We start from the raw sequence: 26,998 nt of genomic DNA on the forward strand, positions 1-26,998 counted from the left end.
ATGCGTACCGCACCGAACAAAGCCCTGGGTCTATTGCATCATTAACCGACAAATCCCTCGGGGCTGACAAATTATGTATCAGTCTAAACTCACCCGGGTCCTTCTTGGGGACCACTCCCAATGGCGAACAAACAAAATTAGGAACTGGTGGCGTGTTGAATGGTCCTGCCACCCGACCCCGGGCTACTTCTTTCCCAATCTTTGCTTGTACTACTGCCGCATTATGCAGGACCGAAATTTGGTTCTTACACTGTGCTTTACCCTGAAAATTCCCCACCGGGATGCGGAAACCATAAGAAAACCCGTCCCGCAGCACCCCAGCGGAGACATGATCAGGGTATACGCTGAGCCAAGGAATCATTGCCATGGTATCAACCGGTGTAGGTAAAGCCGCCCCTCGGACTATGTCAGACCTGTTTGGCGCTTGCCCTACTACCGTTATCACCCGTTTTGGCTCTGCACATGGTCTCGGGATGCGAAGACTGTCCACACCCCCCACATTCATGTCTAAACTTGCATGACCCCTGGGGCCTCGTACACTTTCCCTTGTTATAGTTCCAGCATACCCCTTTTTTACCTGTATTGCCGTTCGGCCTTGGGTGATGCTCATTAGTTGCCCCTGTCCGAAAGGGCGCCCCGGATGGTTGGCGGGAAAGCTCACCCCCGCCACCCCCTAACAAAGGCGCCTTTAACATGCCTGATTGTTCCATTTTTTGCCAAGAAATGGAGTCGTAACAATCCCACGTCAGGCACGTATCGAACTCTTTAGCTTTACGAAAAATGTTATCATAACAAAACCACTCATTGCCAACATATGTTTGAGAATATTCCATAATACGAGACTGGTACACAGGTAATTCGGTCAACAAATCTGGTCTCCGTTCCCCCATAATCGAAGTGAATATGCCAAATGCTCTACCCCAGTTACCTATCGTCTCATCGACTCTGAAAGCGGCCATTTTAGCGCGCCAGACACTCGGATGCATGAGTTCCTTCTGAACTTTCACATGCTCCATCTCATAATGGTCAGTTAGCAAGGAGAACATGTTTACGTATTTCTCAGCCCATATCCGTTCCTTGACCTCCATCGGGATATGCTGAGCCAATTTCTCCCTTCTCGAGGGTACAGACCCCTTCCCCGCAATCGGCATTAGCTGCTTACCTGAGCTAGAAGCTGTAACCGCCGTCGCTGCCGAACTCGTGCCAGCTGCGGGTTGCTCTACTGGAGCCTGCGGGGAAACAAACGGACAAGGAGGTTTCGCGGCCTCTCGAGACTGCCGCAACTGCCTCATTAATTGCTTGGCCTCCTCAGCCGTGTCCCCCGGAGCCACGGGACGCCCGCTGCTATTACCCAGCCATGCCGCCAACTGGGCGGCCAACTCCGGAGGCATGTCCCCTTCGCCCACTGGGGTAACCACAACAGGGATCCGCTGGCCCTCGGAAGGAGCCGGCCCGGGAATCTCCGCTGGTCTAGGAGGGCTCAACGGGGGAGCCTCTGGAACTGGGACCTCGTCCTCGTTTGACCCATTCCTGGCCCTCTTCCTTCTTCCGGCCGGGGCCTCCGTCGGGTTGGGTCTATTTGGCCTTCCCGCCCCGTCCCTGGCCGCCATTTTTCTCTTCATCTCTGCCATGTCCTTCACCAACATCCGGAGCATCTGGTCGGTGCTGACCTTCTTTGCGACTCTCTTGCCCGGCATTTTCCCTCGTAGGTGAAAGATCCTGAACGCGATTTGCAGTGCTAGAAGAGAAAGAGAGAAATTACAAATTTCAAAAATGGCTCTTCGTTCCGTCTCGAGCTCACGTGCAGCGAGGAGGTGCAGCTTCAGAGCACAGGAACAAGAGGATGCTTCCTTGGCTTGTGGCTCCTTTTATTCTTCCCTGGGCGGGCGTGAACCCGCCTCCTCCCGCCTCCCTGGGCGTGGCGTACGGCTTCGGTGTCTAGGACAACCCACTTTTGGGCGGGAAAAAGCGCGCCCCGGCTACGCCGCTTCGGGTATACCAGCCGAGACGCGCCTCCCGCCCAAAATGGCTTCCCGGGGGGATCGGGGCACTCCACCATACGTTCGGGGGGACCGATTGGTCGCCCCTTTCCAATCTCCACGTCTTTCCTTGTTTTTCTCACACTCCAGTCTCTTTTAACATCTCCCTCTCACACATATACACATAAAAAAACACATGCACAAGAGCACACACACAGAAAACACTATCACTCTATCTTACTCCATATTACTCTCTTTGTTGTCCCACCTCTACCTATCTTCCTCTGCCTCTAGTTCTCTATCTACAGTTCTGTTGCTCTCTCTGTTTCCTTTGGTTCTCTCTCTTGAATTCCCATTATCTCTCCTGTCCCTTTTTCTAAATCTTTCCCTTTTTTCTTACTCCATATTACTCACTCTGTAACACGCTTCCTTCCCCCTTCTATTTCTCTTGTTCTCTATTTTCCTCCCACTCTCCCTCTCTGTCTTTTTGTTCACCTCAGTGCCCACCCGCCCCTCCCCCCATTCCTTGGTCAGAGTTGATACTTTAGGACATGTGTTGAAGCAAAAGGAAAAGTATCTCATATTCGCATACATTTTTATCTTTGCTGATATCATTTACGGTACAATTTTCAACAGCCTGAGAAAACGGCTTTAAATACGCTGTGTAATGAAAGGTAACCTTTAAATGAGAGACACAAGGCTCATTTTAGAATATGAAAGAATACGGATGGACAACTTCGGTAAAAACAGATGATTAAAGATCTGGTAATTCTAGTGATGGCTTCAAAGAAATAGCAAATCACGATAATGGCCTGTTCTACAGACTGCTAACTTCTAATTAAAGATGGCACTAGTACAAAACGATGTATAACAGAATTAAAGAAAAGTAAACTTAACTTAAAATCCGGCACAGACAAATGAGCCTACAGTTCCTCACTTCCAAGCAACATTTCTCAGCAATCTAAATCCTAAGTAAATTGCGAATGCAAAGAACATGAAACGCAGACTACAGAAGGAACATCAGATGGCAACGTGTCCTAGAGAGGCTGTTGACTGAAAGGAGTGCGAGATGTGGATATTGAACGCAGATGGCACTGTGATCTGTCTGATAAGATTGGCAAAGTCAATTTAAAACTCCAGTCATCTCCAAAGTGCTTAAAGTTGAGGCATAAATGACTCCTGCCATTTCTACGCTTTCAGCCAAAATAAATCCCAAACGTTAGTTTCTTTTCCTAATTGAGACTTCGTATTTGACATATCTCACCCTCAGCACAGTATCCCATGCATCCATGCGCAGGTTGTAGATGGTAAACAAAGAAGTCTCCGCAGTTTCTCACCGACACGGGCATTCGGAATAAACAACAGTCTTTGGAGCTCGAAAGGAAGAATTGCCAGGTGGCACAGGCCGTCAGCTGCTTTGAATCACCAGGAAGAGGAAGGAAATCATCTTTAAGTGACAGCCAGACAGGTGCTTGCGTGCCACATTTGTTCACCTGAGCAGAAATAGAAGAAAACAAAATTACTAAATGTTTATTCAAAACAGCATATAAAACAACAGCTGCCTTCAGTTACTAAACTGGCTACTGTACGCAGTGATCTGAAGCACGCATTTGGTGGTTGCTGCACACAAATACGTATGGGGATGCAACACGGAAAAGAATAAACATACGTTCACTATTTGTCTATTATGTAATTAGCGACTGAATGTATTAGATGCAGTGTGACTTGAGATGCAAAGGTGCTTTAGATCTCTTTGGGGTGAAAATGTATAGAATGTGATTTATTGTTGGGTGGCCGAACAGCGCACAACCATTGGATCAGACACTCGGATTCATGTTCAGGTATGGCCACCCCATTAATTCCTTCAATATCATATCTCATCTCACCAGTTGATATTTGGGAAAAATAAGGACGCCCTCACAGCACAGAGTACTTTCCTATTGAGTCAGATGCACGCCACACTTTAGCCCCGTTGGAGAGGCCCAGGGCACGCCACACCTTCCCTCGCAGGGGCCCAAGTTTTGCCGCAAAATCTACATGCCACTATTGCAGCCTGTGGGGAGGACTTCAACACCCACAAGGCCTAGCGCCAGGAGGCGCCTGCGTCAGACCTCCGCGCCTGGACACCAATAAATAAAGCCAGGGCTCCCACGGTGCGGGACGCAGGCGGGCGTGCCCGGGTGAAGGGCGGGCCCTTCTGCGCCCGTCCGCGGCCGGACAAGGCTGGGCTGGGTGCAATCACAAGTGAAATAGAGTCCGTGGAGGAGAGACTGGGGGCAACAGAAAGAGCCCTCGAAAATAGTACTCCAATAGATTCTGAGTGTGACTAAAATACAGCTTTGCATATGATTCATGACTTGTATATAGACGTGTGTGGGAGCTTAGCCAACACCAGTGCCACTCAACAAGGGGCCCACTCAGATACGCTTGGCCCTCCTCCATTAAAGAAACCTAAAACAGCCGTAAAAACCAAGAAAGTTGTTCAAATGTCGGCAACAAGAAAAAAAACTGTGGTACATCCCCCAAAGATAATCCCAGGACACCATGTTTCCAACATATATACAGACTGTAAGAACACTGGGTCAGCCGGGTTAGCAGGGGATGCTATGCTGTGCACACATACAGTTAGCATTATAGAGGCCGCCATTAAATCGCTCATTGATCCACTTTTGGGCATTCTAAATAGCATTGATGTATAGTTAAAAATGCTAATTGGTTCAAGTGCTCCAAAGATAACTCCCGGGATAGAGTCTGTCATAATTCCCAATGACAACCTAGCCGTAAACACTGCTGCCTGTCCTCCTGTGCCACCACTTATATCGGGAAGTAATATAAATAATACAAACACTATGCAGGCAACAACGCTACCAGTAAATTCGTTAGAGAATGGTCACTTGGTTACGAGTGGCACAACTTGTTTAACCACATCCGTGCGGCGCGAATTTCCCGCCCATGCTGACTCCGCCTTGCGCGGGCGGAGTGATTACGGAACGGTTCCGTCATCAGCACAGTTCAGCCGATGCTGATGACGGAACCGTTCTGTCATCAGCATCGAAGGGGTTAACAAATGGCCAAAGGGATAATGGTTGTGAAAATGGTAGGCCTAATTTATTAGGTAGATACCGTACCCAAAGCCCTAAAAATTGTAAGAATAATGAGAGTGCCCCATCATCCTACAGACACCACCCCTTATGTCATTATTTAAAAAAAGTCCATCCGTCTCCACCTAATGTGGAAGAAGATTGGAACCAGCTTAAAAATAAAACAGTACATTGGATGACAAAAGCTGTTGAATGAACAAGGAGTGAAGACCTGCATGACAACATAATTAATGTTGAGTGTGTCTCCTGGGTGGGCTCGCAGAGAAAAGTGGAATTGGGAGATTGTATTGTGGTAAATTTCAAGGACAGGTTTTTAGTACATCGGCTAATAGATAGCCTTGTTTGGAGCTGTAATGCAGGGGGTTCCATCAAAGCAGTCCCACTGGGTATCTTTATAAGCCACTGCCCAACATAAGATCTAGCCTTTCAACCACATCTTCCAAGATGCAGTAACTGTTTGCTATCCCGGTCTCTAAACGCTTTTCCTCACTGGATCATGTAGAATGACTGGCCCTTACATATGGCCGAGATACCCGCCACCCCCTCTCAACACAATCCCCAAGAATTGGGAAACCGGAAACAGTTCTTGAACTTTTGGAAGGCGGGAAGGGAGTCACCCTTCCCGGCCGTATTTATTAAAATATGAAACAAAAGAAAACATTAAAATAACAGTTTCATATAATGTACAATTTCATTTCCACATTACGATGTTGGCTAACCTTAACAGATCTCTAATACAAAGGTTCTCCTAGCCGAACTAACATCCTACAAAACATTTGACTTGAAATTGTACATCCTAACGTTAAGGGCCAACGGCAAGGTCGTAACCGGTGTCAGATCCCTAAACCAGAAATACCCCCCTCACTTGTGAGAGGGGCGACCGCACAGAGGCGTACCTCAAGTGCATTTACCAATTTCCCTTTGTACTTGACGGGGGCCCAAATAAACTCGACGCCATTTAACGGTCGTTCGAGGACTCGTGTGAGGTGTCTAAAAGGTAGCGTAAACCCCCTCCCGCACCCCACACAACTTACCCATCTGCCGTCGCAGATGTCCTGGCCCCGGGAAATTCCCCAGGAGGGGCCGTAGCCCCTCCTATCCAGGAAGGGGCCTTGACCACCTTTCCTTTCCTTCCAGCGGCCTCTCCTTAGACAGGACCGCCTCCCCATTGAGGGGCCAATTGGCCACCTCCCCCGCGCGCTCCCATCCGTAATGGGTGACGCCCCCTCATAGGGATCTTCCAATTACTGCTCACCGATCATGACCTTACCGCCCGACCAAAATAAATACGACAGTTCTACCTAAGTTACTAAGATCTCTAAAGCAAAACAGCATTTATTACCAAGCGTAAATACTGATCGATCCTTGTTCAAAATTACTTTATTAGCAAAACATACTGAAAATAATCAATCTTTATTGCATCGCTAAGAACTTTCACGACAACCATCACAACCTGTAAGAAAGCAGAGAAAACCAAAGATACTATATCAACTGTATTTACAACGAATCGCTGTCCTCAGGGGCTGGTGGGTGGGTCAAAATTGCTCTTCGTTCCGTCTCGAGCTCACGTGCAGCGGGGAGGTGCAGCTTCAGAGCACAGGAACAAGAGGATGCTTTGTTGGCTTCCGCTCCTTTTATCCGTCTTCGGGGTGGGCGTGAACCTGCCCCCGCCTGCCTCCAAGGGCGTGGCCGGCCGTGTTGGTGTCTAGGCCAGCCCACTCTAGGGCGGGAAAAAGGCGCGCCCCGGCTACGCCGCTTCGGGCATACCAGCCGAGACTCGCCTCCCGCCCAAGATGGCTTCCCGGGGGGATCGTGGTACTCGACCATACGTTCGGGGGGACCGATTGGTCGCCCCTTTCCATATGGCCGAGATACCCGCCACCCCCTCTCAACACAATCCCCAAGAATTGGGAAACCGGAAACAGTTCTTGAACTTTTGGAAGGCGGGAAGGGAGTCACCCTTCCCGGCCGTATTTATTAAAATATGAAACAAAAGAAAACATTAAAATAACAGTTTCATATAATGTACAATTTCATTTCCACATTACGATGTTGGCTAACCTTAACAGATCTCTAATACAAAGGTTCTCCTAGCCGAACTAACATCCTACAAAACATTTGACTTGAAATTGTACATCCTAACGTTAAGGGCCAACGGCAAGGTTGTAACCGGTGTCAGATCCCTAAACCAGAAATACCCCCCTCACTTGTGAGAGGGGCGACCGCACAGAGGCGTACCTCAAGTGCATTTACCAATTTCCCTTTGTACTTGACGGGGGCCCAAATAAACTCGACGCCATTTAACGGTCGTTCGAGGACTCGTGTGAGGTGTCTAAAAGGTAGCGTAAACCCCCTCCCGCACCCCACACAACTTACCCATCTGCCGTCGCAGATGTCCTGGCCCCGGGAAATTCCCCAGGAGGGGCCGTAGCCCCTCCTATCCAGGAAGGGGCCTTGACCACCTTTCCTTTCCTTCCGGCGGCCTCTCCTTAGACAGGACCGCCTCCCCATTGAGGGGCCAATTGGCCACCTCCCCCGCGCGCTCCCATCCGTAATGGGTGACGCCCCCTCATAGGGATCTTCCAATTACTGCTCACCGATCATGACCTTACCGCCACAGGCCGGATAGTTGACCGGCTATCCGGACCCCCCACAAAACACTCCTACCTAAAGGTCATGCTGTAAACTCCTTAACCATGCTATGAAGTCTCCTATGAGTAATTCGTTCCCCACCCGGGACAAATGAACACCGTCCCCCAAATACATACTGTCCCCTTTAATACAACCATGCAAAACAGAATGCAGTGTACTTGAACGAAACAATCTACTCATTTTATTATTAATTTTCCTTACTGAATGATTCAGTGCAGAAACAGAAATAGCCCCCGCCACACTTTCCGTGGGATCATATGGGACCAAGCAATTGTGCACCCTGGAACTCTTCTCGCTAACCAACTTACCGTGGAAAGCATCGCCTCAAGAAGAAGTCGTCTACCAGTGGTCACCAAATCATTGCCCCCAAGATGTACTATGACTACAGACGGCGGTGACCTTGTCCGCCCTAACAAAACCTCGAAAAATGCTTGAAACTGGTCAATACAGAGCCCGCCCTTTCCGTAGAAGGACACCCTGTACCCGTATTCCCCAGCCACGTGAGTCATGTCACCTGCTTTGAATACGTCCGCGGCACGCCTCACGTATGAGTGGCCCACGACCCACACCTCCTTTTTCACAGCCGGTAATGTCTGACCGCTGGCCCCCCGGTGTCGGGTCGACTGGACAGTCCACCCCGCCTCGTAGGCTTGCGCCACTGAAAACCAAACAAAAACAAGAAGCGTGAGTACATCGTTACAGCTTCACAACATGTGCAACCGTACATACCTCTTATAACAGTTCGAGGACCAACGCCCCACACGTTTTATTTGATCAACATTCAGACCCCTGGCTGTAGCCTCCGTAGCAGCCCCTATCCGAAAGGAATGGGTCCCAAAGTCGCCGGGGTTCAAGCCCGCGGCAGAAATCGACATCGCAAGCACCCGCTGAAACTGAAACCTCGTCAGTGGGGTGGCGTCAGCGTGTCTTAACAAGGTCCCCCCCCATGCTGCCACCCTCTGCGCTAAATATGCTTCTACGCACCCAACAGGGCACATGGCAGACCCGGGGATCCTCTGGATGATTACACATTCCCCGATTGCATCCTGATCGGATTTGGACTTTACAAACGAGACCGTCATCGTCTCCTCTCTGACCTGAATGTGTTCCCGGCACAGTCCCCCCATCGTATCCTGCTTGTTCTTTGCCACTAATTCGCTTACCTGCATAGCCCCATGGAATGCTAATGCAAATGCGGCTCGGAACAACACTGCTTCGTACTGGGATGAACATGTTACCGGTAGCACGGATAATAACAGGGTCAACCTATCCAAACCTATCGGGTGCCTATCGTCTACTTTGCGACCCTCAAGGCGTTGCCACCCCCGTAGCGCTTTCTGCACAACGAAAGACGCTGTCGGGTCCTGGATCCCATGAGCCCTTGCCATGAAGGAAATGGCGGCCCGATGCCTCTGGGCCGTAGCTACTGACTTGCCTGCGTGACGTAAAGAGAGCAGGAATCTTACTACAGACTCTTCCAGACCCCAAAGCTCCCTCCCGGCAGTACCCAAAAAGGCCCAATAGGAACGGAACGCCCCTTCATATGCCTTCCTCGTCCTGGGTGCTAAACTCTCTCCCACGAGGTCTTGTAGTTCGGGGCACCGAGAGACCAGAGAGCTTCGGGAAAGGGTGCCGCCACCGGGTCCGCTGTGGGCAGAAAACCCCAGAAGGCCTGCATACGGAAACGAGAGAGCGCATCAGCCGCTTGGTTCATCACCCCCGGCACATGCCGCGCCCTAAACAGTACATTTAGTTGCATGCACAACAACACAATTTCTTTGAGTAGTCTTAGAATCAATTTGCAACGTGCTGCCTGACTATTGATACACTCAACCACGGTCATGTTATCAGACCAGAAAACCACAGAGTGACCCCTAAACCCTTCTGGCCATGTTTTCAAGGCCACCAGAATAGGGAACAGTTCGAGAAAAGCAATGTTACTCGTCAACCCGCACTCATGCCACCATGACGGCCATTTTTGAGCCGACCATTGTGTACCCAATATGGCGCCAAAACCCACACTCCCCGCCGAGTCTGTCCATAGTCCCAACTCCTCGGAAGACACTGCTGGTTTATTCCAGACAATTCGACCATTGAAATCCGCCAGGAATGCAATCCAAATGCGCATGTCCTGGCGAACCTCTGCCGAGAGTCTCGTACGATGATGTCCTTCCTTCAAGCCGACCATGGACTGTGCAATCGAGCGGGAAAAGGGGCGTGCCATCGGCATTACTCTTAGGGCAAAATTCAACTGACCTACCACCTGTTGCAATTGATGTAAGTTCACTTTCGTTGCACGAATACATGTCTCAAGGGATAACCTGAATTTTAACACCTTTTCTTTAGGTAAACGAAAACAACCTTCCACTGAGTCGAGTTCGATCCCCAGAAACTCGATTAAGGTCGAGGGACCCACCGTCTTACCTGGCGCCAATGGCACACCAAATTGATTCATTAGGACACAAAATTCATGTAAGGCCTGTCCACACTCAGAATCCCCGGCTGCCCCCAGAAACAGAAAGTCATCGAGATAGTGCATAACATGTTGAAAACCTGTCTTCCTCGTGAATACCCACTGCAGAAAACAACTGAATTTCTCGAAATAGGCACATGAAATCGAACATCCCATAGGCATACATTTATCCATGTAATAGCGACCCTGAAACTGAAAACCAAGGAGACGCTGATCGTCTGGGTGTACCGGGAGCAACCGGAACACTGACTCGATGTCCGATTTGGCCATCAGCGTCCCGGGCCCCAGGCGATTCAACATGGCAACGGCCTCATCGAAAGATGCGTACCGCACCGAACATACTTCCGGGTCTATCGCGTCATTCACGGAAAGACCATGTGGGGCTGACAAATTGTGTATCAGCCGAAACTCACCCGGGTCCTTCTTGGGAACCACCCCTAGAGGAGAACACACAAAATTAGCAACTGGTGGCAAATCGAATGGACCGGCGACACGACCTCGAGTCACCTCTTTCCTAATCTTTACCTGCACCACCGCCGTGTGCTGTAAGACCGACATTTGATTCTTACAGTCCGGTACCCCCTGAAAATCCCCCACTGGGATGCGGAAACCATATGAAAACCCGTTCCGCAACACCCCAGCGGAAGCATAATCTGGGTATTCGCTGAGCCAAGGAATCATTGCCATGGTATCAATCGGGGTCGGTAAAGGCGCCCCTCGGACTATATTAGACCTGTTTGGCGCCTCCCTTACCACCGTTATCACCCGTTTTGGCTCTGCACATGGACTCAGGATGGGATGGCTGCCCGCATCCCCCACACTCATGTCTGAATTTGCATGACCCCTGGGGCCTGGTACATTTGCCCCTGTTAAAATTCCAACAGATCCCCCTTTTACCTGTGTTGCCACTCGACTTCGTGTGGGACTCGTTACCTGTACCCGTCCGAAAGGGCGTCCCAGAGTTTTGGCGGGAGGATTCCCCCCCGTTACTCCCTACTAATGGCACCTTCAACATCCCTGTACTCTCCATTTTTTGCCAAGACACAGAGTCGTAACAGTCCCAGGACAACAACGGGTTGTGTTCCTTAGCTTTTCTAAACAGATTATCATAGCAGAACCACTGATTGCCCCCATATGCCACAGAATACTCCATAATACGTGACTGATAAATGGGTAACTCGGTCAGTAACTCAGGTCTGCGCTCCCCCATGATGGAACTAAAAATTCCCCACGCTCTGCCCCAAGTACCAATGGTCTCATCAACCTTAAAGGCGGCCATTTTAGCGCGCCAAACACTCGGATGCATGAGCTCCTTTTGACTCTTTACATGCTCGATCTCGTAATGGTCGGTAAGCAATGAAAACATGTTTACATATTTGTCCGCCCAAATCAATTCCTTGACTTCTAGTGGGACGTGCTGGGCAATCTTTTCCTTTCGAGAAGGTGCAGAGTCCCCCCCCGCAATCGGCAATGGCCGCTTACCTGAAGTAGACCCCACGCTTGTCGCCGAACTTGGGCCTGCTGTACTTCCAACCGCTGGGACCTGCGGGGGAACAGGAGATGGAGTCTTCGCAGCCTCCCTAGATTCCCGCAGTTGCCTCATCACTGCCCGGGCGTCGTCAGCCGTGGCGCCCTCGCTATCGTTTCCCAACCACGCTGCCAATTGCGCCGCTAACTCGGGGGGCATATCCCCCCTGTTCGCAGGGGTGACCACCACAGGGATTGGGTTCCCCTCCTTTGGCGCCGGGGTTGGCTCCTCTCGTGGCGCTTCGGGAACCGGGGTCTCCCCCCCAAGTGCTCCCCTTCTGGGCCTCTTGCTCTTTCCACCGGGAATTGTTCCCTGTAAAGGCCGTTTCGGTCCTCCCTCCCCGTCCTTAACCTCAACCTTTCTCTTCAGATCGGCTATCTCCTTCATGAGCATGCGGAGCATCTCCTCGGTACCGACCCGCTTTCCGACCTTCTTGGGCATTCTTAGACGGGATATCTGTAAGACAAAAAGAGGGATTACAACGCTCAAAATTGCTCTTCGTTCCGTCTCGAGCTCACGTGCAGCGGGGAGGTGCAGCTTCAGAGCACAGGAACAAGAGGATGCTTTGTTGGCTTCCGCTCCTTTTATCCGTCTTCGGGGTGGGCGTGAACCTGCCCCCGCCTGCCTCCAAGGGCGTGGCCGGCCGTGTTGGTGTCTAGGCCAGCCCACTCTAGGGCGGGAAAAAGGCGCGCCCCGGCTACGCCGCTTCGGGCATACCAGCCGAGACTCGCCTCCCGCCCAAGATGGCTTCCCGGGGGGATCGTGGTACTCGACCATACGTTCGGGGGGACCGATTGGTCGCCCCTTTCCAGTCTCTGGGTGTGTCCTGCGATACACAGTTTGACTTAGACAGTCCTTGCCAATGGTTAATGAATTGTCCATAGCCTGTTAAACATATAACACAAGAAGGGGTATCTATACATTTTAAACAGGGAATAGATAATCAACCTCTGCCCCTCATGCACAGAATTCCCAAAACTACTTCTTTGGCAATTTTAGAGACAAAGTTAGTTTCACCTGATGTATCTGCCCCTGTTGAGTTGGATGTACAAGCACCGACTGATCGGGTGGCCTGGGAGGGACTAGCCTCAGCGCTAAGTGGCGTTGAGAGGGTGCAAATTATTCAGAACACTCACATTTCATGGAAGCCTTTTTTGGAATATTGCAGGAGTGGGGAATAAATTAGAGATAGAGGAATGAGTTATTTTTATTGAAAAATATAACAGAGTTTATTTTCAGGAGACTTGGATGTGTGACATTACATATTTAAATGGGTTTTATTCCATTCACACACCAGCAACAGTATCCTTAGGAGGACACAATAAAGAAGGGCTTCTAACCCTGGTCTCAACCACTTTAAATAGGAAACTGGGAAACATTTGCTTGGAGTCCCCGCACTTTCAAACTATTAACACTTTATATCAGAAAAATCTGACTCTGGGTGTGGTAAATTTTTACCAGAACAATTTTAATATGTTAGATACCCATATTGCCCAAGATTTGGTATCCACATTATATAGGCATATTGAGGAGATAACTATGGATCTTGTTCTACTTTGGGGAGGTGACTACAACTGTAAGATATACCCTTATTCTAAATGCTCTGCATGCCATTTATTTAAAGGGGACAGTGATGGTGGTCACCATTTCGATCATAACCCATGCGGGAATATATATTCAATTCCCTTTTGTTAAATATTCTCTCTTTATTAATTATTATTATTATTATTATTATTATTATTATTATTAATTGGATTTTATTAAGCGCAGACAACCCGGAGGCCTCGTAGCGCTGAGTGTAACTGGGGGGCAAGTGAAGGTGGTGAGATTTACATGAAAAGAAGGGTTTTTAATTCTTTCCGGAATTTTAGGAGATTAGGCTCACTGCGCAGGGAGACAGGCAGAGAGTTCCATGCCTTAGCCATGCCTTTATGACCATTGATCTCCTAGAAGACGTGGGCCCTGATTTGGCAACATATGTAGGGGAGGCCAGGGCACTCTGATTGATTTTATTGTTTTATCTGATTATTTTAACTTGCATTCTGCTATTTTTAATATACACAAAAATGGCCTAAGTGATCATTATCTTTTATCAGTAGATTTGGTGAACATACTTGATGACAACCATGACCCTGTTAGAATACCCCCTTTGAATCTTGTTAGAAATAAGGGGTTACTTCAGAAAGGGTAGGCTATAAATTCTGACCTTGTCCGTAAGCAGATCATAGAAGTCAATCTAAGAGAAATTTTGGAATTGTCTAGTGGAGGATATGAATTTTGAGTCCATTGTAACATCTTTTTTGGCAATAACTGAGACTGCGAAAGCAATATTAACTAGGAAGCAAGGTGCTAGATCACAGAATAATAAATGGTGATTTAACAGTAATTGTACCTTTCATCACAGTAAAACCAGAGATACCATGAAGATAAAAAACTTACGCCATAATTATAAACATGCATTGGAATAACGTAAGACCAAGCTCAGGCAAGAAGCTTTGGGTCAACTTCACATGGCATGTCAAAACAGAGACTCCAGACTTTTTTGGCGCACCGTAAATCAGGAGTATTTTAATGGTTCTACCAATGAAAATATTGATGTGACAATCATGCCTGAGGATTGGGTAGACCATTTTTCTGGACTGTACCGAAGTTGCAATAATTCTGATGTGAGGTCTACTTATCAGTCAGGGGATATTTCTTTGGAAGAAGTGGATAGAGCCTTATCCCAGAAAGTTAAGAATAAGGACTCTGGATCTGAAGGCATGCCAGCAGACCTGTTTTTAGCCAATACTCCCCTCCAGTTGCCACTCCTAACTAATTTACTGAGATGCTATGCAGCTCATGGCCCCCCAAATTCCTGGAGAACAGTGATAATAGTCCCCATTCTCAAAAACGGTAAAAGGTCGGACCCAAATGTTGCCGGCCCATATCATTGATTGATTACACATGTAAAATCATGGGATGCGTAATATTAGAGAGGCTACAGACTTGGGTAGTTGAGACGGGGAAATTCTCAGATGTCCCATATGTGTTCAGGAGAGGCCTTATCTGAACCTGCACCTGGTCATCGCCAAATACATCTTAGCCAGGCCTGGACCTGTTGGGGTTCATGGACCTGACGCCTGCATTTGATTGGATGCAGCGAGGGAGACTCTGGGAAAAGATGCTCTCTATGGGTGTAGAACCATTGATTGTCCTCTTCTTGGTAGCAATGCACCAGTGTGTACCAGGTAGAGTGCGGTATGGTGTCAATGGTGAGCTCACTGCCTCAATAAAATGGATCGTGGGGTCCGTCAGAGTTGTGTCCTTGCTGCTTTTTTTATTTTGCCTCTACATTAATGACTTGGAGAGAAATTTGGGTAATGGGAATATGGATGCCCCCAGATAGGTTGTAGACCCCTTCCAGCACTCCTATATACTGATGATTGTGTTTTAATGTCCAGAACTGGGTGGGGTTGCAGAGGCTTTTAACAAGTTTTATTGATTTTATGAGTGATATTGGCCTGAAAATAAATGTTGCTAAATCCCATGTTATGGTGATGGGCAAATCTCCCTTGGTCACAAAAACATGTTTTCTTATCAAGTAGCTTACCCGTCGCACGTTGCTGCAATCTCAGAAGAAATTAAATTTAAGGAAACTTGTTATGATAACATTCAATTTACATTGTGTCATTTTTATTGAAACTGATTCATTTTAATATGGAAAACATTTTAAAGTGTTGTTTTAATTCTGTTTAGTTATTCGAGTGCTTGTGGATACACAGTATTTTTTGTTTTTCCGTCTGGTGCATACACAAATAAATCAGAAGCTTTTCCGACGCGTGAGCTGGCCACATACAGTTGTCCATGTGAGAAGCACGGCTTCTTCAAATCTAGTCCACACTCTTGCAGTGATTGTTCTTGCGCTTTGTTGATGGTCATTGCAAAAGCGAGTCACACCGGAAACTGTAAACGTTCAGTATTGGAAAGATTATGAGAGCCCTGGGGGACCGGGGGGGACGATATTTACCACATTTTTCTTTTTTTTTTTGCCAGAAACCTTCGCAGGAGTGTACTCAACAACTTTTAACCATTTTTTTTTTTTTATTATTTTTTTTTTTTTGCAAGAAACCTTTGAGGGAGAGTACTCAACAACTTCCCAAAGTTTCATGGCGATCGGATAAATGGTGTAGTAATGCATAAAGGACAAACAGACATACTTTGTTTTTTTTTTATATAGATGAAAAATTACTTTGTGTACCCACCTTTTCCTACTTGGGCATTCTTTTTAATCAAAACAATTCATAGTCCCACTTAGTGGAGGCATGAATTGGAGGCTTCAATCGTAACGTTGAGGCTATGTTTAGGTTCACAAAAAAATTAGGCTCCCGGCCTATAAATGTCATTATAGATACATACAAGGCTAGCACATGTGCATTCACTTTAAATGGTCTGTTATGGCATAGCATTTGGGTGAAAGAAGAGACTGCTCTAAATCAGGCTATAATCACTAAGGGCCAGAAGTAGGTAATCCCCGATTACTGATTCTTAAATACCGAATCATACCAATTCGGTATTTAAGAACTGGCAATCGGGATGACACCCTGTTGCACCCCTGATTCTGGCTTGTGTGCAATGTGACACACATACATGCCCTTACAGATGTGCATGTACACAGGAATTCGTTATTTACCATGAGATATTATTTCATGGTAAATAACGAATTCTTAAGGGCCTGTGGCACTATTTTAAGTTCCACCTACATCTGGAATTACCGATTTGGTATTTTACCGAATCTGTAAATTACCGGTCGGTAACAGCCAAAATCGTCCATTACCGACCGGTAATTGGCGACCTACATCTGTCCCTGAGTGTTTAAAATTGGACGGTGTCAAGAAAATTCCCTGGATTATGTATATACATGAGTTACTGGGGAAGCTGGGGCTCTCAGACTGTATTTACACTCCCGGTAAATTAGCCAAAATTCCAAGAGTTAAATTGAAAAGAATGTTTTAAATTGTATGAAATGTTTTTATTATGTAATCTTATATGGTTGACACACTAGCCGAATAAAGATTTATTGATTGATTGATTGATTGATTGATTGAAGGCTGTTGTTTTATTGGTATCTATAACTTTCTACCAATCTCTTCCTTTCTAATTTTATAAGATTTGTACCATACATTCACAGATCTGCAGTCTACAGTCCCTGACTGGCCATTAGTTACTTCCAACATCTCTGATCAAACTGCCTCGCTGGTCAATTGTCTACTACTCACTTCTCAGGTTTCTTAAATGGAAATCGGTTGCTTTCAGTATCTTTCAATGAACTCCCTGCGGATTCACATGTCCTTTGCCTTATCTCTTTAAATGTCCTGTTCTGGGATTGGTGCCACCCCACCCCACTTCCCTGATCATTATTGTTGGGTGATTGTTCACTACTGGTCTTCTAATAACCTTTTACTTCCAGGTGAACTCTCATCTCTGGTCTTCTAAGCTCTAGTACTCTCGGGTTCGTGTTCATTTTCAGTATCCTTGCAACACTTTCCAAGAGGATTTCCTCTTCTGGATCTTTGCCATGAGCGCCAGCTCCCTTTCCACCACCGTGTTTCATTATGATCAACGGACATTGCAAATGTCAGATCAGTGTTAATTCCTTCAATGAACTGTTCCATGTTCTTTAGCATTTGATTCTGGATAAATGTTCACTAACGTTGGTGGGATTGGCATGGTCGTCTTTGGTTCAGACTTTCCACCCTTGCCGCGTGTTGCTCTAATATAGTGGTCCAGGTTTGTTGATAGTGAGAGAACGCTAACAGAAAACCATAAGCCAGCCCCAGCTTCATCATATGGAAGGGTGAAACGCTTGTTGTCCCAATATAAGGAGTCCTTCTTGATTGTCATGTGGGTGTTAAATAGACTTTCACCAAGATTAGGGCTTGATCTAGAGTTTGTCGCATGGGGTAAAGGCTGTCACAGTGACATACTTTAGGTTTGCCACCCTGTCTTTACTGCACCTGCCAAATATAAGTTCACCCCTGTTCCTGGTGTGAACTCAATTTCGGTTATTCGTACAAAACCAGTTTGGTGTGCCTCTGTCGTTGATGAAGAACAGTTACACTAAACTTTTAAAAGTTTTCTTTTTCCCCAAAAAACTCCCAATGCAGGAGTTTGATGTTAGAAAAAGAAAACAATGACTAGCTCTAACACTATATGAGATTTCTCTTGTGCTGTGGGGGCGGTGGGGGCATTTTTTTTTTTTTACTGTCCCTCACTGTGAGGATTTTGCATCTCACTAGCCATTCTAAATAGGACAGAAGGTCAGATGTCTTACCTCTAACGGCCGGCCCGTATTCCCTTAGACTATTGGAGGAAGGTTTATGCCTATGGAGTCAAATTTTTCTCAATCAGCATAAACCTGGCAGTATGCGTCGCGATGGAGTACCCTGTCCATCAAACTTTAAACCAGATGCTTAATCTAAGCATTCTTCTGCAATTTATACTAATCTATATCAAATTAACTACACTTCGTTTGTTAAATCTAGTTAAAGACCAGACTTTATCTACAGGGTCTGGCCCTCATTTTTGCTCCTTGATGGTTTAACTAGGGTTTACATCCTCTTCTACCCCATTCGTCAAATAATGCACCAGTCATTTTATCTAAATTTCTCCCTTTAAGTATGGCTACAATTAGCTTTAGTTCTCATAAATCTCATGAGTTAATTTCTTCAAAAATGAGTACAAAGAAAGAGTGGCTTATCATCAGTCTCCTTAAGCCAATGAGTTTCCTACGTTTTTCATGATTTGCATGTCCTGGTGTGAGCTCTCGATAAAGGAATTTAGCATTTTGCTGAAAGGTTATATTCTAATTGCAAGCCGATCTGTATTCTTTGATGTATTTACTCACTGTCAAAGTTTATTTTTTAATTGCTAATTTATGGGTTTATATTTGGGAAATGTATGCTCTTCTGATGCCTTTTCCTCTGGTAAACATGATGTACTTTTTACTAATATCTCTTTACTTTACTTTGGTTGGCAATCACGATGAGGTGTTGATGGATTTACCTCTTTCCCCTCAGCATGAAATGTGGTCACACACATTGCCTTTCATAAAGATGAAACAAAAATACTGGTCCCATTCGTGATGGAGTATCTGTCCAGAAAACTCTAAATCAGGCCCTATGTCTTATTTTGATGAGTTTTCCTTTTAAGTTTACCACTTACAACCCAGAAGACCTCCTCTGGCAAAGTTTCATAACATTCTTATGTAAGTGTACAGCTGAAGACTGCTAACGCCACCTTTTTAACACTGAGAGTGGTTTATTCCACATAGGTACCCTATATAGGCGCAGGTAACATTGCAACCTTTCACCTTTATTCTTCCCTACATTACATACATAATAGTTCTTAGGGATTGACCTTTTACATAGATACAACACTGCATTCAGAACACAGGTTTTCCCTAGTTCGCATCTCATACATTACGCATGAGGTTTCTTGGGAGCACAGCAGGACTACCATCTCCTGTATAATATCTCTGTATAAAGTTTAAGCCCAACGTCATCCTTTAGGCAGACACAGCAACACAGCAAGGTAGGACCCCTGGGAAGACCTATTGGTATATATACATTACATGTTGTTTAGAAGGACAGAGGAGACAGAGACTTCCCGGCAGACACACTGACCAGAGACGCTGAAATTCCTGCGTGCAGACACTCCTGCTCGCAGTGTTCTAACATCCCTCTCAGGGTGTCCAACTCGAGACCAGGACAGGGTCCCATATTCTCTCATTCTCAGGTAATGGGGTTGACTAGATCCTAGAGGGATTTTTGGCATAACACCTACATAGATGCTAGGTGTATTTAGGTACATCTAGTTAGGGAGGCATCGTAGGAGTACGCACTTTTTATCATGCATTTTATGTACTTGTGTATATTCATGATTACTGCAAAATGGTAGAGATCCAACATCCTTTTACTTTCATAGTACTTCTAATCATATATCTTTGCTACTGTCTAATGTTTGTTACAGCTCATCTATTCTGCACCAGAATAACAATTGTTCAATAAGTTCTTATTGACAAACGCCCAGTATTTTTATTCTGTGTAACTCTCTGAGACAAACTAAGAGAGCATGAGTGATTGAGCGAAAGGTAGTATATTGTTTCCACGATTTTGAGGGATCAGGGTTGTCATGTTCTGAGGTGGATTTAATTTATACCGGGAATCTCGATTGGAGTATCAGAATAATAAGGTATGATATTTGATTAGTATTGTAGACAGTATGTGAGATGGAATGAGGGATGTACACTCAGTTAGGGTTTCTTTATCTAATTCCCTAGTTTGGAGTGAGCAGCTAACCTCACCTTCATATTAATAAATCAGGGGATTCAGGTACGATTGAAAAAAGTCTTTGAAGTGTGACTGAGTGGATGAGAGCAACAGTTGGTTGAATTGTAGTAATGGCCCTTTGGACAATTATAATCAAATTGATAAGCCTTCTGGGTAACAATCTGTGGGCCCAGATATATCAAGCTAAATTGCAATCGCAAACACTGAAATTCAGCATTTGAGATGACAATTTAGCTGTGTGAAATGAGTTGCATAATTTGCGCTTCCCTATTTTGCCCTTGCATTTAGAGAATCGCTATTCTAATGGCCATCGCAAAGGGCAATATTGCTGTAAGGAATCTCAAATTACCACCAACTGAAAGTTGGTGGTCATTTGTAATTTCCTCGAAAAAAGCCCTTTTTTGCTTTTTTCAAAATGCGACGTGGCACACATACATACTCTTCGGGCATGTATGGGTGCCACATCTGCACACATGCACATTTCAGGGGTGCAACAGGGTGTCCTTTTGGAACACTTGCACCATTGAAATTGCATGCACAGTTTGCGAGTATCTATTGGGTACTCGCAAATTGTGCATGCCATTCCCATTCATTCTTATGGGCCTCTTGGCCCATAAGAATGAATCGGAAGGGATTCCTTAATTGTGAATCTCAATTTGCGATGCGCAATTACGGAATAATAAGGAATCACAAAAATGATACGATTGCTACCTACATAGTATTTTACGAGTCCTTAATAGCGATTCTCTAAAAATCGCTATTAAGGACTCTCAAACTGCTACAATTTATTAAGGTGCATGCTTTTAGATTAATTTAATATCATTGTATTATCAATAAGATTATATTATGATACATGTTCTGTTTTTTATGCAGCTGCATTATGTTTTATCGTTTAGAGGGATATTAATATTACTGTTGTACTGAAGAATGTGGTTCTACAATGTTTCTTCCACCGAAACGGTTCGACGCCTCCCCCTGTTTATCATTGTTAAATTCAAGAAACTATGAAGTATATGTATTGCAAAGTTTACAGGCTTATGTGTCATTGATTCACTCGAATTAACACAACTGTAATGACTCTTCTGCTTCTTACCCGGAGATTTCCGAAATATCGGCTCTGACATCTGCATCTGCATTTATTGCGATATCAGCGTCGTCTTTCATTTGCTGGCGACGAATTTGTGCCTTCGCACATGCGGTTAGTTGTTTCCCCATCTTCCAACTGCCAAACTTTATACCCTCTACCTGCTACCCTCTTTACGTTTATCCACTGCAATGCTGCAAGGTCAGCTGGAACTTGAAGTTGGCTCAAACTGCGGCCGCTGCCTAATTATACACAGCTTCAGCGGCAGAGGAAACTCTTAGTGCGGCATTAGAGTGGCCCCCAAGGGTAATATGCAGACATATGGGAAATAATAAGTAAAGGCGTAGAGGCGTAGAGACGTAGAAGAGCAGGAAAGGGAGGCAAGTAGGGAGCGCTCTACCAACTTTATCCACGTTACGTTGATCTAGTTAAACCAAGGTCCATTTGTCCGTTTTAGCATGCAGTGCAAGATAGTTGAAATAAAAATAGAAGACCGCACAACTGATCACTAATCGACAGCTGTGCTTAGAGTTCTCTCAAAATTCTCAAAGTTCGTCTAAAGGAGCGAATACTAGATTGCACAATTGTATGACTCAGCAACGGGTTAATTGTCAATTGTCAATACGCCAATATTAAAAGTTCAGGCGTTACAGTGGAGAAAGCGTACAACTGCAGATGAACACACTTGAAGTCAGCAAAATTCAGTGTGCACGAAAGCTGGAGGTACGTTCAATCTTAGCGTTATTGTCAGAGATAAAAAAAGAAGTATTTCCCCGATCCTGCCTGAGACAATGTATCCATGCAAAGTCTGTCTAAAAAGTATAGAGCCGCTCACCTCACCTCACATCCCCAGAAACTGTTCAGCCGGATACAGAAAACAATTAAGTACCAGGGCCATCGGCGGTGGCTATTAACAACCTTGGAAATGCATCAATTGAGTTGATTGAACCACCACCCTCTCCTCAAACTGGCGCACAGACACCTAAAGACGGGATGACTTCAGTTGTCTCTAAAACTACCAAAACTCCTAAACAATTTCCCTTATTTTAGAGGAAATCCATTATTCCGACATCTTTTACTCCTATGCCACCGCGTTAATTTTTGGAAGCCTCTGCCGCAGATGCCACTGGAGCCATGGTCACAATGGGAGCTTTTACATCCACCTCTAAAAAATTGGGTTTGACACCCAGTTCTGTTGATTTAGTGGAATTTGAAAAAATTAAAGGAAACCAAGTGACCGCAATGTCACATATTGATCATGTATTCCCTACTTTCACTGACTCTCACAGCCCAATTTTAGAGATGGGAACTGAGACCACAGGAGAGTTTCAGATTTTTGTCAAAGACATGCTAAATATGATACTTGGTGAGGTGAGGGAAATGAAGCAATTTCAAGGACGGAACTCGCTGTTATCAATCAACGTTTAGACAAAATTGAAGAATCTATGTCTTCCCACCCCGTTCGATTACAAGAGGCTGAAACAAGGATATCAGGCCTGGAAGACCACATGACTGAAGTGAGAAAGTATGTTAAAAGTTTTTCTATATACTCAAAATCACTTGAATCTAAGCTTGATGTCTTGGAAAATTATAACAGGAGATCAAATCTCAGAATTGTTGAAGTTCCTGAGAAAATTGAGGGATCAGATATGAAACGATGGATCACTTCTTTTTTCCTTCACAAGGTTATTCCTGAATATAAAGCAGAACTCACGATTACTCGTGCTCACCGAGTTCCAGCGCAGCCCCTTACATACTCTACATTTCCTCAAATCTTTCTGGTGAATTTTGCAGATGTTCGTGTCAAAGAGATAATCCTCTCTGAGGCCTTTAAACAAAGGAAATTTGCAGCAAATGCTACCACGAAATGTAGGATTCTCTCAGACATGTCCGCTGCGGCAGCCAGGAGGAGAAAGGAATTTGTAAAAATTCTTCAATTATTTAAAGATAAGGGTGCTCAAGCCATGATTGCCCAGCTATCAAAGTTAAAAGTTCTTGTTAAAGGCAAATTTTACATGCTGACCGATATTCATGAAGCACAAGCATTGCTTCGTAAGATCTCACATGACTAACGGTATTAGTAAAACCCTATTTGGTCTCTGATCTGTTCTGTTCTGATTAACTTTCTCTGACTCAGCCTAGGCTTTGTCGAGGGTTTTTTATTTTGACTTAAGGATTTTCAATATAATGTCGCAATGTACTTTTATTTTCTTTTTTCAGGGCAGGGGATGGGGGACCAGGACAGGACTCCTAGAGAGGTTAAGGGACGCAACAGCAAGGCGTCTCAATGGAAAGGGGATTTCCTGTATGGCCGGTATGGAGACAGGGCCATAGGGGTGCGGGTAGAACGGGGGGTACCACTGGTGCTGGGGGTGGAAAAAAAGGAAAAAAATGTTGACGTATTTTGGACGTTTTTTGTATGGTTGGTCAAAGACTTTTTCTGTTACATATCATTTATAGGGAGTGAATTAATTGAACTGAAAAAAATATATATGTTTATGGTTGAAAGGGCTACTGGAAGCTTGTATAAATTAGATCCAAATGTCTATCAATAGAGGGCTTAAGAGAATCTCTTTTAATGTCAATGGCCTAAATAATAAGAAAAAAATGAGAGCCATCGAATTATGGATTAAAACAGAAAACCCTGTGGTCATTATCCTTCAAGAAACTCATATCTCCGCTGCAAAAAATGATGCTTTCAGTATGTTCAAGACATGGGCTACATTTCGATGATTTTCGTCCACTACAGTTTCTCAACGAGGGGTGGCCCTTTTTTTAAATAGAAATCTGAACCCAGAAGTTATGCATTCTGAGAAGGGTAGTGGAGGCAGATGGTGTTGGGCTACATGTTCAGTTCTGCAAAGACGAAGGCCGATTACCTTTGTTACTTTTATGCACCGGTGGATGATAACTCACAAGACTATGAAGATTTGTTTCAATCACTGCTTATGGTAGGGGGGGATATTGTTATTGGAGGAGATTTTATTATTCTGATGGACACAAAGTTGGATTCGACCACATCCTCTAAGAAACAGCTCAAACCTAAGTCACGTTGATCAATTAATAATAACATGTCTATTCTTGACTTATGTGATCCTTGGCTTATACAGAACCCACAGAAAAAAGAATTTACTTGCTGGTCATGCAGGTTCAAATCTTCCTCACGGATTGATTTCTTCCTGGCTTCTCGGCAATTAAAATTTTCTCAGCAAATAATTCTTTATAATGGTTTTTCAGACGATGCAATGCTGATAGCCGAGTTTGTCCTGGGAGAAGATTCTAGAACCCCGAAGCGATGTATATTTAATAAACTATATCTGGAAGATAATGATTGGGTTAATTCCCTTAAAATAGAAATTTCGGATTTTATAGTCCGTAATTCTGATACCGCCCCCTTACATATAATTTGGGACTCCCTGAAAGCGTTTATCCGTGGTATCGCCATAAGTAAGGACGCAGCTGAATGGTCGAATATTAAGAAAGATAGAAACTTACTACAGGAAAAAATTCAGATTTTAACCCTAAAACGACAAGCTTATTTTTCTAGTCAGGTTCAAAACCAACTGAATGAAGCCAAGCGTGAACTTTGCTCTAATCTATTCTCGCAGAGTGAAGCAATTTTTCTTAGACAGAATCAAAAAATTTATGAGGAAAGCAATTTCACAGGCAAGCTTTAAGCCTAGCAAGCGAAAGAACAAGCTGCCACAAACCAGATTCGTTGTTTAAAATGTCCCGCTCAAAATATGGAGATATCAGATCCTGTGGCAATCGGTTCCATAATGCTTTCGCACTACCAACAGATCTACAGCAAACATCAAACCATTGACTCCCAAAAGCTCTTGAACTTTCTTGGTAGATATCCAATTCCCTTCCTTTCGAATATTGAGAAGGAGGAAATGTTTAGTCCATTTACTAAAATTGAACTAGAATCGCTAATTAAGGACTTACCGCTCTGTAAGGCTTGCGGCCCGGATGGGCTGACTTCAGAATTCTTTAAAGTTTTCTTCAATTCTCTCTCCGATTTGTTAAATTCCATGCTAAATGGAGGTCAAGTCCCAGATTCTTCTCATGAAGGTATGGTAGTGAGCTTCTTGAAGAAGGGGAAAGATTCTAAAGATCCCAGCTCATATAGACTGATCACTTTATTAAACTCCGATTACAAAATTACCACCAAACTAATATCTATCCGTTTTAATACTATCGCTGCTGATTTAATTCACTCTGATCAAAACAGTTTCACAGCAGGTCGTCAATTAATCACTAACACGCTCTTTTTAATTGAAGCATTAGATTTTTTTCAGGTAAGGAGTATTCCTGATTTTGTTTTTAGATGCTGAAAAGGTTTTGTATTCGGTAGTTTGGGACACTCTTTTTTCTATTTTAATACACTTTAGAATTCCATTACAGATTATTACTTTAATTAAAAATGTATACACTGGTGCCTAAGCCAACGTTATTATCAATTCTGTTATTGTGGGATCAGTCGTGGTGCAACATGGGACTCGACAAGGGTGTCCCTTTCACCTATTCTTTTTGCATTTTTTATTGAACCATTGGCCACTGCAAATAGGAATTCCTTGACTATTACGTCTCCGATTACTTCCATGTCCATAATTAAATTTTATGCGGATGACATCATGTTATTAATCTAACCTGACTTGCAATCCCAGACCCAGTTCTTACAGATTTTCGAAGAATTTGAAGCCCAGGGAGGCTACCGGATTAATAAAAAAAGACAGAGATTCTGGTCTGCGGGGATGCAGATCCAGAATTACACCCAGATCTAGTTAACTGTATCAATCCGAGGCCAAAAAGGTATTTAGGAGTTCTGTTTTCCATATCTGTATCGGATCTGTACGCGCTCAACTTTGACCCGCTTCTTCAGAGAGTTCGATCCGTGTTTATTAGATGGAACCCGCTTCCATTGTCTATTTTGGGCCGAGTCGCCCTGATTAAAATGTCTATCCTCCCACTTTTTAATTTTTTATTTTCAACAATCCCATGTTTTTTTCCAGGCTCTTTTTTCTTAAAGATAGAGTCTTTGTTTTCTGAGTTTATATGGGGTAAGAAAACTCCTCGTATAGCAATAAGGACACTATATGCAGATACGGAGCAAGGAGGTCTTGCGTTACCAAACGTTAAAGATTATTATAACCACTATTTGGCCCAATACCTACATAGATTTAAGTCCGAAATACAAGGTCCAGAGTTATTTATTAATTTCTTTGTGGATTTTTTTTTTTGAAGCTCAAATACCCTCTCCATTATTAGTGCCTAGATCACCGAAACTCGTCAGATATTAGACAATGAACTGGTTCCTCAAAAGAAGAGATGGTATGTTTAAAAGATACTCCCTTCCACAATTTAACCTTATGACGCCTTTAAGACACGTTTTTGCACATACCGAGATACAAATTATTTCCGAAATTGTAGGTAACTGGCACCGTGCTGGGTTTCATAAATTAGCAGACTTCAGTCGAGATGGCAGGTGGTTAACTCCGGCACAGATGTCACAACTATTCAAGGGAATTTCCTGCTAAGTGGCTTCTATATTAGGTTTTACAAAACGCTGAATCTACTAGATTTTGAACATATTAGTACCCCAAATCAGCCATGGATTGACCTCTTTGTAACCTCACTGGCTAGAAAGCCGGGGGAATGGAAACGCCGTCCCGCACAAAGTATTGAGAAAGACCTTAGTATAAAAGCAATCAAAAAATGGCAGGAACATGAGAACCATAATATATCCTTTAATACTTGGAAAACTTTAAATAAATTAAACTTTAGTGTATTGAGAGGGTCCAACTGGCGCAGAATGCTCTTTTTTAATAAATGGTTACTATATCGTACT

At 44.6% G+C, this 26,998-nt stretch overlaps 1 protein-coding gene across 1 annotated transcript in view; it reads right to left on the minus strand.

Annotated features, from left to right (window-relative positions):
- LOC147732932 (von Willebrand factor D and EGF domain-containing protein-like) overlaps nucleotides 1-26,998 on the minus strand; it is a 1,979,930-nt gene that overhangs the window by 1,942,265 nt on the left and 10,667 nt on the right. The window contains exon 3 of the mRNA XM_086955141.1: nucleotides 3,244-3,472. Within this exon, the coding sequence (XP_086811267.1) occupies nucleotides 3,244-3,472 (229 nt within the window). The remainder of the gene's footprint in view (nucleotides 1-3,243; nucleotides 3,473-26,998) is intronic.

The sequence above is a fragment of the Lissotriton vulgaris genome, chromosome 2_1 (assembly GCF_964263255.1).
Source record: "Lissotriton vulgaris chromosome 2_1, aLisVul1.2, whole genome shotgun sequence".
Classification (NCBI taxonomy): domain Eukaryota; kingdom Metazoa; phylum Chordata; class Amphibia; order Caudata; family Salamandridae; genus Lissotriton; species Lissotriton vulgaris.